Genomic DNA, 15,647 nt, shown 5'->3' on the forward strand with positions numbered 1-15,647 from the left:
CTAAGCCCCAAAAAGCTCAAGTTGCTCTAGCTTTCCTTAGGAAAAAGAAGGAAAGTAGAAGGCACCAACAATGAAACCCCAAAAGGAACCCCAAAAGGCTCAAGTAGCTCTAGCTTTCCTTGGGAAAAAGAAGGAAAGTAGAAGGCACCAACAATGGGATAGTTCAAAAATAGCATAATAATCATTTCAAAGCCACAATCTTCTCACATCATCATCAAGCATTAATCTTCTTTCAAGAGATTTAAGAAAAAGGGCACCAACAAGTAGCTTTAGTACCAAATTTTATTCCTTATTTGACATTCCATGTAAAGAATCCTTAAAGCATTGTTGATTCACACTTGTGTTCCAAACACTTGTGTTCCATTTGTTTAGAAGAAAAATCAATCTCTCATGTAAAATATATCTCAAGAAAAGATAACTAAAGGCGTATGTTTGTAGGATTTTCGTGGTTCGATCCTCTATGGGATCTATCCATGTTTGGTTTCGCGTTAAGTTTTAATCCAACTTATGTATCGATAAGTTGTGCATGCGGCTTGTTCAGCTAGAATTTAGGCCCAACTTGACTATCTAAAATAGGCAAACTTGACGATGTCGTTCTCGGTTACCAAAACAATTAATTTTTAGTGTTTGAAAAAAATTTTTACTAATATTATTTATTTAGTTTTAAGTTGTTTCTCCCCCCTTGGTGGAACCAAATAGTGTTTCCTTGGTGGCATATACCAAAACATCTTGTGAACATCAAATGCATGACATGTATACACATTGCATACAAGTTGGGGAACAATGCCATGAACAACCAATATGGGCTTGATGCTTCCTCCCACTCTTCAACACCAAAACAAGTTGGGCCCTCATGCCATCATCACCCAAACCATAACTTTAGCACAATATCTTCTACATTCAACATATCCTTATAAGCAAACACGTCATGTCAAACACTATATATATGCTTTCCATGTAGGCCTAATTATCATGGAACTTGCAATGCGTGTCATCTTCATGGAGGGAGGAGTGACATGGGGTGTCTCTATTTCTCTCTAATTTGAAGGGCAAATAGTGAAAAAAAATTTGCAGATTATTGAAGGAAATCTTAGTGGGGTAAGCTGAGGTTTTGCTTTATAGAAAAGTCGGTGGATATTGATGATTCTGTGATGTCATGGAAAAGGAGGCATTATATGTTAATCCGACTAAGCTTTTGTTGTCCCACTTAGAACTTATTCCATTCCTTCTTCATGTCACATAGAGATGGATATGGTGCGTCATTTTAATAATTAGATTGGCGAGAGAGTCAAAGGCCTTTTTCTTTTAATCTCCTCTCAAAATATATTTATGGGAACTTTGGTAGAAATCAATATTGATTTGTTTCCAAATCATATCATGTCTATGATGGTGCATGTTACACACATTCTCTTTAATGTAATTATTCTCACGGCATGAAAGTTGAAGGAAAACAAAGTGATTTATATAATTAAGTCAATATCCAACATCTCTCAGTGTAAATTCATTTGAGATCTTGTCGATCCACTCTTTTTTTTTTCTATTCAAATATCAATCATTTATCTCTGTGTTTTCACATTGAGAATTCTTTACAGATTAAGAGATGTCAAAGGGGCTTCTCACTTCCCATGAGGATACCTCACATTTATATATAAACACTAGTTTATTAAGAATATGCAAGAAAAACACTTCGAATTGTTGATTCATCGCCAAAGATAACTTAGAACCTATAATCCATCATCTAATGGACACAATATATGTACAAGTTGTTTGGGTTGAAATTTCTTACGTATTCCTCATCTAGCTAAGATTAATTAAGTCTTAATAAAATAATACGAGTTTTTGAAAAGCTGGTTATGTAATAGAAGATGTCACGTGCCCTTATCTCCCTTGCACTAATATTATGCTTTTTCTCATCTACTTTGATAACGTAGATTACAATCAAATTAGTAGAGAAGCCAAGTTGCGATAAAAAAAGCAGACAAAAGAGGTGGGGATTTTGCTTGCGATAGGAATTAGAATGAATGAGAGGGGATGTGGAAAAGCCAAACAAAGATCGCACAATCCTACACTCTCACTGGTCTAGCCTTACCTTGACAACACACCAGAAAACCTTATCTCCAACACCACCTACATTATATATATCATATTTCTAACGTAAGGACGTTTGTATTAGGGTTTATATAAGTACCTTTACTTTTACGTCCTCAAACCCTAAAATATTTTAGATTAAAGTTGATTAAACAATTCTAAACCTAAAATCCTAAACTCTAATCTTTTTTTTTTCGATAAATCATATGGATTTTATTAAATTGGGAAGATAAAAATTACAAGCTAAACACTAAGACCCAAATTAATATAAACTAGCGCCAAACCCACAAATCTGAAACCTCAAATACTAAAACCTAAACTCTGAATCATAAACACTAACCCTTTATTTTTAAATCAATTTTAATCTAAGTTATTTGATCCTGTTTGAAGACTTAAAAGTAGAGGTATTTATATAAATACTAATAAGGTTGTCTTACTATATAAACCTTATCTCCAACACAACCTGTATTATATACACCTACATATAAATAATAAATTTATACCTATCATTGGCAAGTATTTTCTATCCTCAAAATCATCATCATCTAGAATCGAATGCTCCCCCATTGATGCCAAATTATTTGTGGGCTCCACTTTGTGTATCCCCATTGCCGCCATGCCCAAGTGTCACCCCTGGCTGATTGACACGTAATAGGTCCACATGAATAAGAATCAGCAATGTTGTCAGATATTTACACATTTATATATATTATATTACACATATACACACACCAACTATATATATCTATACATATATATATATACACACATAGCGGGCTAAAAAAGGGTACAAACGAGAGATATTGTGACGATTGCTAATTAGGCATCTTTAAGTGCTCTTTTCTGCTTTATTATCCTCGTCTTTTGGTGGTGTTGTTTGGGTTAGTAGAGACCAGAGAGATAGAAATCACAATATTAATAATATTCATTAATTATCATTCATGCCTTGGACTGACTTACATATTAATTAATTATAATAAATTAATAATAATCTAATCTCATGTTTATGAAGTCAATGCTTATCCTCTCCTAGAAACTTGTTAATTAAGGTATATATCCACCATGCGTGGATAAAGGCTTTTTCAATGTGTTCCATTACCAATGATTTTTGTATATTAATAGGGAACTTTTTGTTTTTTGTCCTTGCCCTCTTAATTTATAACTATTTTTTGAAATATTTAAATTAAAATCGTTAATTTTTTATAATTAAAAAGGATCAATATACCAGATAACATATTGAGTTTTCCTTATTGATCGATGGTTTGATAGATCTAGCATCAAAATATGAAGAAAAAAAAAAGGGCCCACTCAAAAGGAGGGCAAGGATTGAACTTGACAGATTCGTCGGTGGATATAGCCGTACCATATGGTATCTAGGTCATCATTTGTTCTTCCCATCATGTCCTAGCTTAGCTAGTTTGTGGCTTTTTGCTTTAAGCAGCTAGTTAGTTTGTTGTTCAACTTTCATCTCATGATAAGATGCTCTTTTATGTTCCCGTGAAGTAGCTTCGGTGGCAGAACGGATATTGATATGTATGGGATAGAGTATGTATTCGAGTTCGATTTCATGTTTGAGATTATATTTATGTCTGAACTGAGACATGGATTGAGATATATTTCTGTCTCTGGAGTTTAACATGCAGGACGAACCCAGAGGTGAGCCGACTTTTGGATGAGTGCTCCGTCAAAAAAAAAAAATTCTCTTTTATGAGTTTAGGTATGTGTACTTATGTAACAAAGATGTGTGAACCGCCAGCCAGCACAAGTCAAAAGGAGCATTATAGAGATTGATTATATGGTTAAAATTAGTTGGACATTAATATTCTTGGGAAAGCTAATTAAGATTTGGTTCGACCCTAATCCGATTCTATTCCATGGCCACCGTTGATTACTTTCTGTTTTGAAAATTATGCGATGCTCTATCTTTATTTTGTCAAACAAATATTTATTGATTTGGAACACCACAATTTGGTCTTTGCCTCTTAATAATGGTGGAAGGGCAATTATGATGAATCCTTGGACTACTGGTTATAATTAAGTTGTGATGCCTTAACACTCCTATGAGTGAGATATGTAACAGTGGCTTACCTGAGTCTTCAAGGGACCTTAGTGAACTCTCGAAAATGGGCTCTCTTTAAAAAAATGTTGTATGCTACTTTAATGAGTTTTGGAACAATTATAATATTGATATTATTTCAAAAATATGAGGCTCTGTGACTTCGGGGCACCAGGGATGCCATTGCATATAGAGGATTAAATATTGAAAAAAAGAATTTATCTAATATTGAAAAATTAGAGAAGTTACTTAGGCAAAATATTGAAAAAATATTAAATCAAAAATAGAAAACTAATAATCCCTAAAAGAATCCATTAACATCAAGGTTACTCAAGAGTCCATATCTTGTGAGTAAAGTGAGGCATATGTAGTGGTGGACATCTTTCTTGGGTCTGCGACTAGGTGTACATGCCAACACATGGTTGATGGGTCTCCATCTCATGCTTATGAATAATGTTTGTCGCCCTACCTATATCAACTTGTTTCTCTAGGGTTTTGCTATCATCACCATAAATAAATGAATTAGTTATTTACTATTTGACCATACCTAATAGTCACCACCGGTGTATCTACCAAATCCAGAGCCGTATTTAATATTGCCAAATTGACAACATTAAGGGTTGAATAAATGCAACAATTTAGGTGATAATCTAGTTATAAATCTCTCTAAAACCAAATCATATTATATTTTGTGAGCACGTGTTGAGCTTTGACCCAGTTTATCCTGTGTTGAGCTTTGACCCAGTTTATCCTGTCGTCAAGTGTCAAATGTCCGTACATGTGAATCTGACGACTTGAATTTAAATCCATATCGAATGTTGAATGAGTAAATTTGCATGGTGTGGTTATCAGTTAAAAAAAATACATTTAGATGGTTACCATATATGCGTATGTGCTTCCGTGTACATGCACTTAATTTCCATGTGATTCCATGCCGCTTATTCCCGGCATCCATTCAACAATCCATCCATACATGTATCTATAATTCTATATATATATATACACACACATTGTATATACATGCATAGTGGGATGCAGACAAAGAGAGAGAAAAAGGTTTGCAATGGTCAACCTATGAGGACAAAGAGAGATGGGAATTTTCATAATTATTATTCCATAAAACCAACACATATTCATTTTGCTTTCGATATTTAAAATCACTTCTTTACACTCTCTCCCCCATACAAATCACTTTAGAGAGTCTAAACTCACTTTCCTCCTCCTCCTCCTCCTTCTCCTCTAAGTATTCTTTCCTTCCTTAGCCTCAATCCTCAAGCTTTGTGCATGTATTAGCTATAAAATGGGTTTTGATGCAAATTGTAATACAGGCCTTGTTCTTGGGCTAGGCTTCAATGATCATAATCATCAAGAAAAGAAGAAGAAGTCCATCAACAAGGTTATTCCTTTGAAATCTGATCATCAATACTTGTTCCCTTCTGATCTAACATTAGGTCCGTCATCAGAAGAGATCATCACGTGTTGGTCAGCATCCGCGCCGGGGAAGATTAATGATCTTCCCCAAGATACTCAGCAGCAGCAGCAGACTTCTTCTCCTAGTACTACCGCGATCTCGTCCTTCTCTAACTCCAATAGTGTGAAGAAGGAGAGAGAGTTTGAAGAAGTGGAGGTAGAGAGAGGGTGTTACGAAGATGAAGAAGGTAGTCCTAGAAAGAAACTTAGACTGACAAAAGAACAATCCGGGGTGTTAGAAGAAAGCTTCAAAGAACAAAGTACTCTTAATCCGGTATGTGTTTCATTATCTATTCCTTTATTTTGATCTCCTAAGAAGCTCAAGCTGAAAAGAAGAAGGATGTTAATTGTCTTTTCTTCCTTGTGTGTGTGAATCAACAGAAGCAAAAGCTAGCAATAGCAGAACAGTTGAATTTGAGGCCGCGCCAAGTAGAAGTTTGGTTTCAAAATAGAAGAGCCAGGTTCGTAATTAATCTGTTAAGATTTTATCCCACATCGGATTAGCATAACTTAATCAAATGACATATAAGAAAAGTTGTCGTCTTTCTTCTTTATAACTCTTGATATGTATTAGAATCAACAAGATGTTGAAACCTTGATGCGGGTATTCATGATTCAAATCAACGGGTTCAAGTAGAACGTTTATTTCATCATGTTGTCTTGCATCAAGGATGAACTCTTATTATTAATTAAAGATTATGATCGTGTATATGTATATGTATGCAGGACTAAACTGAAGCAAACAGAAGTAGATTGTGAGTTGTTGAAGAAATGCTGCGAAACATTAACAGAAGAGAACAAGCGGCTGCAAAAGGAGCTACAAGAGCTCAAATCATTAAAGACGAACGACAATACTGCGCCGTTTTATGTACAGCTGCCGGCGTCAACTCTCACTGTCTGTCCTTCTTGTGAGAGGATCGCCGCTGGTACTGCCGGTGGTGAGGCTTCTTCCAAGTCGACCGATTTCTCGATCCGACCGAAGCCGCCTCATCATCTTTACAACCCTTTCAACCATCCATATGCTGCTTGTTAATTAGAGTAATACTTGGTCTTATATTTGTAGATTAATTAGTTAATTACTAAATTAAATTAATTAATATGTGTGTGAACATTTTCTCTTTATCATGTACATGCTTGTGAAAGGGTTGTAGGAAAAGACGACCAAGGGAATTTTTTTCTCCTTGTGATGATTAATTTCTTTGAATGTAAGTAGCATTCTCACTGCAAGTAATTATTTCAATATTCAGTGAAGTAATTAGGTTGTTGTTGTTGTTTGTAGCTAAAGTCTCTTTAGTGTGTTTCTCTCAGGCCATCTCTTCTGATGTCCTGTTGTTTTTTCTTCCCTTTTGTTGGTCTATATCTGTGGCTTATAAGAAAAAAGTCTCTTTAGTTTGATCGTCTGTATAATATTTTCATACGTAAATGTACTTAGTTGTTATGAATTTTGCCTCTTTGTTTTGTTCTCTATGCTATATAGGAGTCCACGAGGGTCCATACCCATTTTGTATCATGTAATAATAATGTAATTGCTCGAGGTAGCTCCTCTACACATATGGGAGACAACATGTTCTTGTCTTAAGACCTAACACTACTGTTGTATTGTATCCGGCATGTTTACCACAACAACGCCTAGTCACAAAAACTCATCATGTGACGTTTGAACTCTTGTTGATGCAAAGACACAGTCTGAAATATTCCATGATAAGGAAAGCCTAACAATAAGTCAATTTTGGAAGTGAGAAGAAGTAACTAAATTGATTGTAAAACACTAGCGTAGTAATGAATTTATCTGGGGTCAAATCGTATCAATTCGAAAGATTCTGAGTTTGATTTCTACTACAAACAATATCTTTGTGGCCACGCTGGACTTTAACCTAGAGTTTAGGGTCATATCGAATATCTAAAAGATAAGTTTGTATAATGTCGTTCTCGGTTATCAAAAATAAATAAATAAAATGATTGTAATTGAAGCATCTACCATTCACATATGACACTATATATGAAATTAATAATTGTTTTTATTAGCAAAAGTCGGTCCACTAAGAATGAACAACACATGTATGAGTTCGTCACAAATTTTTGGTGCCATTTATGAATGTCAATGTCCTTTTGTTTTCATCAATAGTCAAATTAGGCAAGCAAAATGTCGCTTATGCAAACAAAACTATTCAAACAGTTAATTTTTAATTAATCTGGATGAATTGTTGGCATATTGCAGGCCTTGGAGGTTGGAAGGTTAGTGGTGAGTTTCTCTGGATCAAATCACATGAATTTGAAATGTATTGAGTTCGATTTTCATCGGGAACATGCAATATTCTCGTGACCACGCGTTGGCATTTGCCTCAACTTTCCTTATTCTCAAGTGAGAAATTCATGTGCGCGCCGACCTGACGGACAATGTTTGGGCCTATATCTGATGTCTAAATGGCAAACTTGTACGGTATCGTTAGCGGTTACTAAAATATATATATATATACACATACATATTATATATTCCAGGCATTGGGTAGCTGCGACGTTTGTCCACATAAACAATGACCTGTCTTTGAGTGCATCACCAATTACGTAATTAAGCAATTCATCCACCACTTGATTATTCACTAATCGGTTGATGATTATTAGGACCATCTGGTGTAGGCTAATTATGCTAATCCAAAAATTAATCAAGCACCAAATGATATCAAAAAGCCACTCCCCAAAAAAACAATTATATTATCCATTTTGGGTTTAAAAGTTCCCGTGAATATATATTGAGTCCGTAAGGCAAAGGTTTTTCCCATGCCCAACTCACCAAGCCTGGGAAAATGCCTAGTTGATAGTTTGTAATTGGGCTTGTACATATATACCACTTGGAAGACACTTTTCTAATCGATGTGGGATGTGTTCTTAGACATAATAATATAAAATTAATTTGAATCTGAAAATGACTGATCGCACGCCGAAATGATCATGTCATGGGTTTGCTCATCAGATTAGGAGACAAATCATCCTAACTTGATTAATTATATATGCTTATCATCAATGCTTCCTCTGATATAACCAAGTTTATTTAGGAATGATTGGCTTAAGCATTTTAATATACATGGTGTCATTTTCACCTTAAACTATTAATCATGAAAGAAAAAACTTAAGGCCATACCACCATCTTAATTACACATATGTAATGAAACCTTTAATTTATTCAAGAGTTCGTGGTATTGTATGTTGGGCAGAAAGCTAGTGTTCAAGCAGACACAAGCTTTCCTACTTCAACTTTTCAAAACTTACTCGAGATCGAGTTTTCTCCAACAAGTGGAAAATGATGTAGTGTCATGGGATCGACGAAACAGACAAAACGCAGATGAGTTCTATTTGGATTGGAGTCAGCAACGGGTTTTGATCCACGTGCACTAAAGACTACCATAATTTTATTTTTTTTATTATAAATCAAGAGTATTTTTAGGAGTCTAGTATAATATTTTTATTAGAAAATTATTATTTAATTAGGGTTATTGAAAAATCTATAAACCTAATATAAATAGGTTGTTAAGACTTTTTGTTTAGTACTTTTTGTTGAATTATGTTAAAATCAGAGAATTTTCTGTAACCGTAACCTTACTTTTATTCAATTCTTAGTGGGTTGAACTCGTAGAAACTATCTTTAATTTCGAATTCCCCTCAAAACTTCTCTTGCTCGCAAGTTCTCTACGTTGTTTTACTTTGATTGGGCCTCTTGTGATCCACCAAACACAAGACCTGGGCCCTACTAGGTTTAATGTAGCTGATCCTACAGAACCTTCTATCGAGGCCCAAGTCTTCAAACGGAGTGGCTAGTTATGGGCTCATGAGAATCAAGCTATTCAGAATTCACAGGTCAAACGGGCTTCAAGCCCATTTGAGGACTTCTCAAATGGTTACAGCAACTATTGGGCCAAAGCCTGAATGTCAAACTTAGCCCATAACTTCAGCTGTACACAAACTTATCCCTAAAGCAAAGGCCCATTAACAAACTTCATGTGATCCATCAATTCAATCTTCACCTTGCATTTCCTCGTATAATCCAAATTCGCTAGTTCATGTTTCTTTCGATATTTTCCTACCGGAAGTGATAGAGATCATATAAGTAAATGGGATCTTAATCATTCCAGTGACTGACATGTCACTCTCTGATTGAATGATCACCAGTATGTGTGGGACCCTACACTTATATCAATCAATGTGCAAGATAAATTACTGGGATGACTGAAATCTCAAACATTTTTGTTTTACTACATATGTCCTTGTAGTTAACTTACGATCCTGGCTAGAAAACACACCTAATTTTGCCCATAAAAGCCAATCGATTCTCTCCCCTCGTGCTTTTTTACTTAAGATATATGCCATTAGAACATGTTGAGCCAAATCTTCTTCATGTAAGACATGCTTTAGTTAGATCGCGGATATGGTTTTATGATGAGTCAACTTTATTTCTCAACGGGTGCAATGGAAGGCATATAACTTACTTAGACAATGTCACCTTGTTGAAATTTCTAACACAGTCCCATTGAAGATATGCACGGGCCTGCAGGGATTTGTTCTTCATGGGTTGTCGCCGTTGGCACTTATGCCCATTAGAACACGTCTTTAACGTGAGAGGAGCTACGTTTTACTTATAAGTCATTCGACTGGGTTATGCCAGACCGATGCTTGATTTCTAGACTTTGACACAACTTGATGTGGTGGAAGTAATCAGTTCCTATCCTTGCCAATCAAGACAATTTATGAGAAACAATTTAGGAGATGGGGAGTGCAAAAGCAAGTCACACACGTGAAGATTAAGCAAAGAGTACAAGTAGTACAACCTTATCAATACACACCTTATCTTCGCTAATATACACTTAACAAGGCAGGTCTAATGACATGCATAGAGTGTACAATACACATTCAACAGCACACATGATGCAAGGCAGCGTGGTCGTATCAACATATTTAAGTAGCTAGCTTGATCCTGGTATTCGTGAGTCGAATCAATAGATTCAAATAGAGTATTTCTTCCTCACGCTGCCCTACATCTACAAAAGTTACAACTGCTATTAACTCCTTATACGCATACTTTCAAACGTACAACACGAGAATATCCTCAAGAAAAGGAAAGAAAAAAAAAAGAAGCATAAGCAATTGAGTACAAGAAGTAATTCCAAATGGCCATGCTTCACAATCTTATGGCAATGGCTCTAGCTTGTGATAGAAAAATTATCAAGATTAATAATCTTTTGGCATGACTGATAGTTTCCAAGCTAGGGTCGACACTCCAGTACGCAGTTGCAGGCTGTTCATGGCCCTAAACGATAAGGGCCGTCGCCCATGTAATGACCATCCATGTAGAGTGCTGCATTCTGGGGATGTAGTCCATCCATCACCATGAATTGCATATCTTCCGAAGGTTTCCAGTGCCTCTTCCTTTGATTTATGAACCAATTGTTTATCTGCTTCTGGTCCAACCCTGTTGATTCAGCCAATGCCACCTTCTCCGATTCCTGCTTTATCACAAAAAAGCAATGCTTAATGGTCAAAACTGCTTCACCTTTTTCTGGTATCAAGAATTCTTAGTCCAACATATTCAATAGACAGTTGGGTTAATTCTAATTAAACTCGGACCGCTAACCCAATCCACTTCACCCTAGCAAATGGTAAGACCGGGCGGAAGTCCGAATGGTGAGAACAAGACCGAATCTCACAAAAAATAGAACGCCATAAAGCCTCCCATGAGTCAAAAGGCTCATTCAAGGAAATAATGCTGAAACTCTTGTGCTTAAGGGTTGAACTTACGACCTCCCGTATTTGCAGTGAATTATTGTGGTCTATTTCACCATACCAACCAAAAAAAAATGTTCAAAATTGCTTCACCTCAGCTTAGGCATCATAGGTTCAAACGTGAGAAAAAATTAATAGCTTCTCTTTGCGATGTATAATAGCCAAATATGACATTTCCATAAAGATAGGATTGAGCATCAAAGGATTAACTTACCGAGGGATATGGCCATTTGTAGTGTAATTCCCACCAGGCTAATAACTTCTGCCTGGCTTCCTTGGGTAGCTTCCCTTTCTTCTTTTTCTTGGAAAGCTCTTGCTTTAAGCTACTTAAATAGCCACTGTACTTCCTTAGTAAGTGATTCTTCAGTTGTCGGTCCTCAGCACGCGGATCGATCCCGGGAAGTTCTGTTTCTCCTCCGCTATTCTCTTGATCCTCATCGGATGAACCAGCACCCTCACACTTATTTTCTGCAAAAAAAAAAGAGGGTGCGTTTGGTAGAGGTTATTAATTATGAAAATAAGTTGAATTATGAGATGTGAAATAAGTTGAAACATGAGCGTTTCTGTAGAGAATTGAAGATGGAAAGGATAACTTCAAATTGGTACTGGCAGTGGGACAGTACAAGGGTTGTGTTCTTCGGCTTTTGAGTAATATTCAGCCTAGATAACTATGTAGAAGAAGAAACTAGGTGTCTAAGCAAGGTCCTTCATACTATTCAGCCTAGATATAGAAGCAACTACGTGTCTAAGCAAAGGTCCATGTCAATAGCAAATACTTCAGCTCCAATATAGAGAACGACACCTGTTCTCAAAAAAAAATATAGAGAACGACAATAAGGGCACGCTTCAAATATAAATATTAGTTTATCATTTAGACATCCGACAAGGGTTTAAAATCGGACCATTAGGTCTATGTACACATAAATTTCTCATTTGAAGGCAAGATAAATTGGGACAAAACCCAACGTATGGCCACAAAAGAATTACTTTCAATAGAAATCGAACTCAATATTCCATACAGTTTCGAGCCATATGATGTCACCTAAGATAGATTCAACAATACGATTTCACCAAAGATAGATTCACCAAAAATGAGTATGATTATAATACCTACCTAATTGAGCTGATTTTGATTCCTATTATTTAGGAGTTAGCAAACGGCTCTTTCTTTTGTTAAGGTTTCTTGTTTGTATTTATATCATGTATTGTAATGATTAAGTCAATGAAAAGAAAACCATAAGTTTATTTTGAAAATCTATGCTTACCACTCCTGCAAAATACTCAGTATTCCCACCCTCAAAATTTTCATAACATAATCACACACGACTTACAAAAAAAGAAGAATATAGTATATCTAAATCTAAAACAATAACTAACTAGAGGTGGCTCGATTGACAATCGGTTGAGTTAAACATATGTGTACCTAAATTTTGATTCTAATGTGAAGCATATTTCTCAACAGTATTTTAAAAAAAAATCTAAAGCAATATAAATTCTGATAAGACTCATCAATGTAGGTCCACAACAATCATAACCAGTCTTCATGAAACTATTTAGGTTATTAGAAGTAATCTAAGCCTATTTAAACACCCATTTGGGGTAAATAACTCTTGCTTATTATCGTAGTTGTAATCCAAATTAATCCTAAATAAAAAAAAATCACTCAATTAATTCCTAATCCGTAATCTAAAGTCTTGCCATAGAGTGCTTCCATCATCTATAGAGATTAGAGAGCCCCTTCACAGTCCATCACACTCATTTTTGGTGAGCAAATGTGTACATTGTGATCAAGAACGACTAATATTAAACGGTATTATAATCATATACATTGGAAAAAAAAAAACTACTTGCCTAATAAAATTGGCTTTGTTTAGATGAAAGAGAGGAAGATAAAAAGAAGTATTCCTTATCACTTAAATGAACAGACCAAATACACGTCCGATGCTCAACTCAGTTGGCTAACCATTTGTATTTTTCTGCCCATGATGCAGGGTGTGAATCCTGTGGATGATATATTTGTGTATATTTATGAGTGTATTGCATGCGTGCGAGTTCTACGTACCATATAAAAAATGAACAACTAAAGAAAAACAAAACTGGGGAATGGGATAGAAGCTAATAATAAAGACCTATACATCTCTGACAGAGAGCCGTAGGTACTGCCTACATGGGGTAGCACTGATTCGAACAGCATCCTATGTTTCCTGCAGGAGCCTAGTTTTTGTCTTAAAAGAGACCTGAGTTAACTATAATTACTCCATCCATCTCGATAAGCTAATAAAGCCAACCAAATCAGATCTACCTGGATTAACTGACCAAGAATAATCCCAGATTTTAGCAGTAAAACCCTAACATTCTCTAATAAAAGCTTACCAAAAGCAAAATTTTCACTTCCAACCATTTGAAGCCTGACATTCTATGTTCACAAACCAAGCCTGACCAAATCAAAAATATTGTCCCAAGCCAGACCAAATCAAAAATATTATCCGTTCTAAATTACGGGTCTATTTTTGATATGTCGTCTCTGTTGGTTCTTAAACTCAGAAAAATCGACACTCTTATGTGAGAGATGTTAAGACTTTACTTATATAACACTCGGTTCGGTTATGTCAATCCGATGTGGGATATATTAATCAACTATGAACTCCGTGTGACTCGTGATATTAGGGTTAATTAGCTTACTATTCTGCTTGTGATAAGAAGTTTTCACAGTATCAATCGGCATGGTAATGGAGTTCGTAAAGATCAGAGAAGGATAAAGAAATAAAGTACCAGAATTGAAGACCCGAACGGGTCCACTGCCGAGCATATTCAACTGAGTCTCTATTCTGCGCATGAAATCCATTGCTTCTTCAAACGGTCTTGTAAGCTCCTCCCGGTACTTCACCAGCATGTCGTAATAAGCCTCCTGCTCCAACACCAAAATTCAGGACCCACCTCGTTTGAGATTAGTGAGAGATTAAAGATTAATTACCATGAACTGATCGAGTTCTGGGTCTCTCGAAGAATCCCATGAACTGACCGAAGATCGCTGCCGCGCCTCGAACTCCTGACGAGCTGCGGATAGCCGAGCAACTATCTCCGGCGGTGCGCCTACCTGGAACACCGGTTATCCCATTAAGTTGTCATAATTTTATAGTAATGATAGAGATCTCAACAGCTAATATCCCAACAGTTGCTATCCGAGTTATCTCAGTTTTACACATCGGATTTTGTTGGAGGTTCATACCTTTTGACAATCCATGTAAGCTTCAAGGAGGTTGGAGTACTGAGGGTGTTGAATAATTTTAGCTTTGATGGCTTCAACTTCATGACTTGAGCTTCCATGGCTCCCTTCTTGTTGTTGGTGATGAACAGCTTGACTAATCCCTCTTAATAAATTGTAATTATGGTACTTCTGGGCCTGCTGTGAAGTGCTGGCTTCAGTCTTCACCGCCACTGCTGGATTATTATTATAACACTCGCTTGATTGAAGGTGAAAGGAAGTTATAGGCATCTGGGTATTATTATTATTATTGCTGATGTTAGATCCACTGCTGGCTCTACTGTACGTCGATGAATTGTGATGCGGTGCAAGTACTGGTGTTGCATACAAGAAATTCAAATTCCCCCTTTGAGTGTTGTTGTTGTTGTTGAGATGATCGTAGTCGTCCATTTCTACAGAAAACCCAGATCAGAAAAATCACCAAAAATGGCTCAATCAAAACCCTAGCTATAATTAAAGTCCAGACCAGTACAACTCTAGCAAGAACCAGCTATGGCTGAGATAGTTGAGTAAGCGTAATAAGACTTCCTTTGATGAAAGAAAAAAGAACTATATATATGTGTGTATGTGTATATATATATTATATAAAGGGAAGCAAAGGAATGGAGATGAGGCAATTCTATTCCTTTTTCCACTGCTTTTATGGTTTTTTTTATGGGAGTGGAAAGAGAAAGAATAACTGTTCACCCCATTACGTACATATAACCAAAGACAATTAGACAAGTATGAATACTCTTGCACCTCTCGTTCTTGCCATTTCTCTTGACCCTAAGATGTGCCACTTACCTAATTTAGGGCTAGCTATTTATTGTTTCATTACTGTTAATTTCCTAACTTTTCAACACGAAATTATATTTTTGTCACACATGTCGTTAAAATGGCACCTCTTTTTAGTAATTGATAATGACATCATACAAGTGTGTCATTTGGACATTCAATATAGGGTTAAAAAACTCATATTGTCATGTCAGTACTAACAAAAGTTTTTCGTTTGAG

At 36.0% G+C, this 15,647-nt stretch overlaps 2 protein-coding genes across 3 annotated transcripts; one reads left to right on the forward strand and one right to left on the reverse strand.

Moving 5' to 3' along the window:
• The first annotated feature begins 5,221 nt into the window (after positions 1-5,221).
• Positions 5,222-7,014, forward strand: LOC120011308 (homeobox-leucine zipper protein HAT22-like). The gene is made up of 3 exons (XM_038862397.1): positions 5,222-5,888; positions 5,996-6,075; positions 6,341-7,014. The coding sequence occupies exons 1-3, from the start codon at positions 5,445-5,447 to the stop codon at positions 6,645-6,647; spliced, it is 831 nt and encodes a 276-aa protein (XP_038718325.1). The 5' UTR covers positions 5,222-5,444; the 3' UTR covers positions 6,648-7,014.
• Positions 7,015-10,425: 3,411 nt separating this feature from the next.
• LOC120010404 (homeobox protein knotted-1-like 2) lies at positions 10,426-15,308 on the reverse strand. 2 transcript variants are annotated; one of them, XM_038861192.1, is made up of 6 exons: positions 15,118-15,308; positions 14,616-15,043; positions 14,361-14,483; positions 14,159-14,294; positions 11,601-11,854; positions 10,426-11,109 (listed from the first exon to the last, which is right to left on the reverse strand). In XM_038861192.1, the coding sequence occupies exons 2-6, from the start codon at positions 15,039-15,041 to the stop codon at positions 10,906-10,908; spliced, it is 1,143 nt and encodes a 380-aa protein (XP_038717120.1). In that variant the 5' UTR covers positions 15,042-15,043; positions 15,118-15,308; the 3' UTR covers positions 10,426-10,905. The 2 variants fall into 2 exon arrangements, with proteins under 2 accessions (XP_038717120.1, XP_038717119.1); XM_038861191.1 differs by having other exon boundaries at positions 14,616-15,308.
• Between the last annotated feature and the right edge of the window lie 339 nt (positions 15,309-15,647).

The sequence above is a fragment of the Tripterygium wilfordii genome, chromosome 12, assembly GCF_013401445.1.
Source record: "Tripterygium wilfordii isolate XIE 37 chromosome 12, ASM1340144v1, whole genome shotgun sequence".
In the NCBI taxonomy this organism is placed as follows: Eukaryota; Viridiplantae; Streptophyta; class Magnoliopsida; order Celastrales; family Celastraceae; genus Tripterygium; species Tripterygium wilfordii.

Bases quoted from the DNA above. Each gene is read 5' to 3' on its own strand.
- LOC120011308 (XM_038862397.1), top strand. From the start codon at position 5,445: ATGGGTTTTGATGCAAATTGTAATACAGGCCTTGTTCTTGGGCTAGGC. The intron at 5,889-5,995 runs GTATGTGTTTCA...GTGAATCAACAG, and splicing joins AACAAAGTACTCTTAATCCG to AAGCAAAAGCTAGCAATAGC. The intron at 6,076-6,340 runs GTTCGTAATTAA...ATATGTATGCAG, and splicing joins TTTCAAAATAGAAGAGCCAG to GACTAAACTGAAGCAAACAG.
- LOC120010404 (XM_038861192.1), bottom strand. From the start codon at position 15,041: ATGGACGACTACGATCATCTCAACAACAACAACAACACTCAAAGGGGG. The intron at 14,484-14,615 runs GTATGAACCTCC...CCGGTGTTCCAG, and splicing joins CTTACATGGATTGTCAAAAG to GTAGGCGCACCGCCGGAGAT. The intron at 11,110-11,600 runs GTAAGTTAATCC...GTGATAAAGCAG, and splicing joins ACAAATGGCCATATCCCTCG to GAATCGGAGAAGGTGGCATT.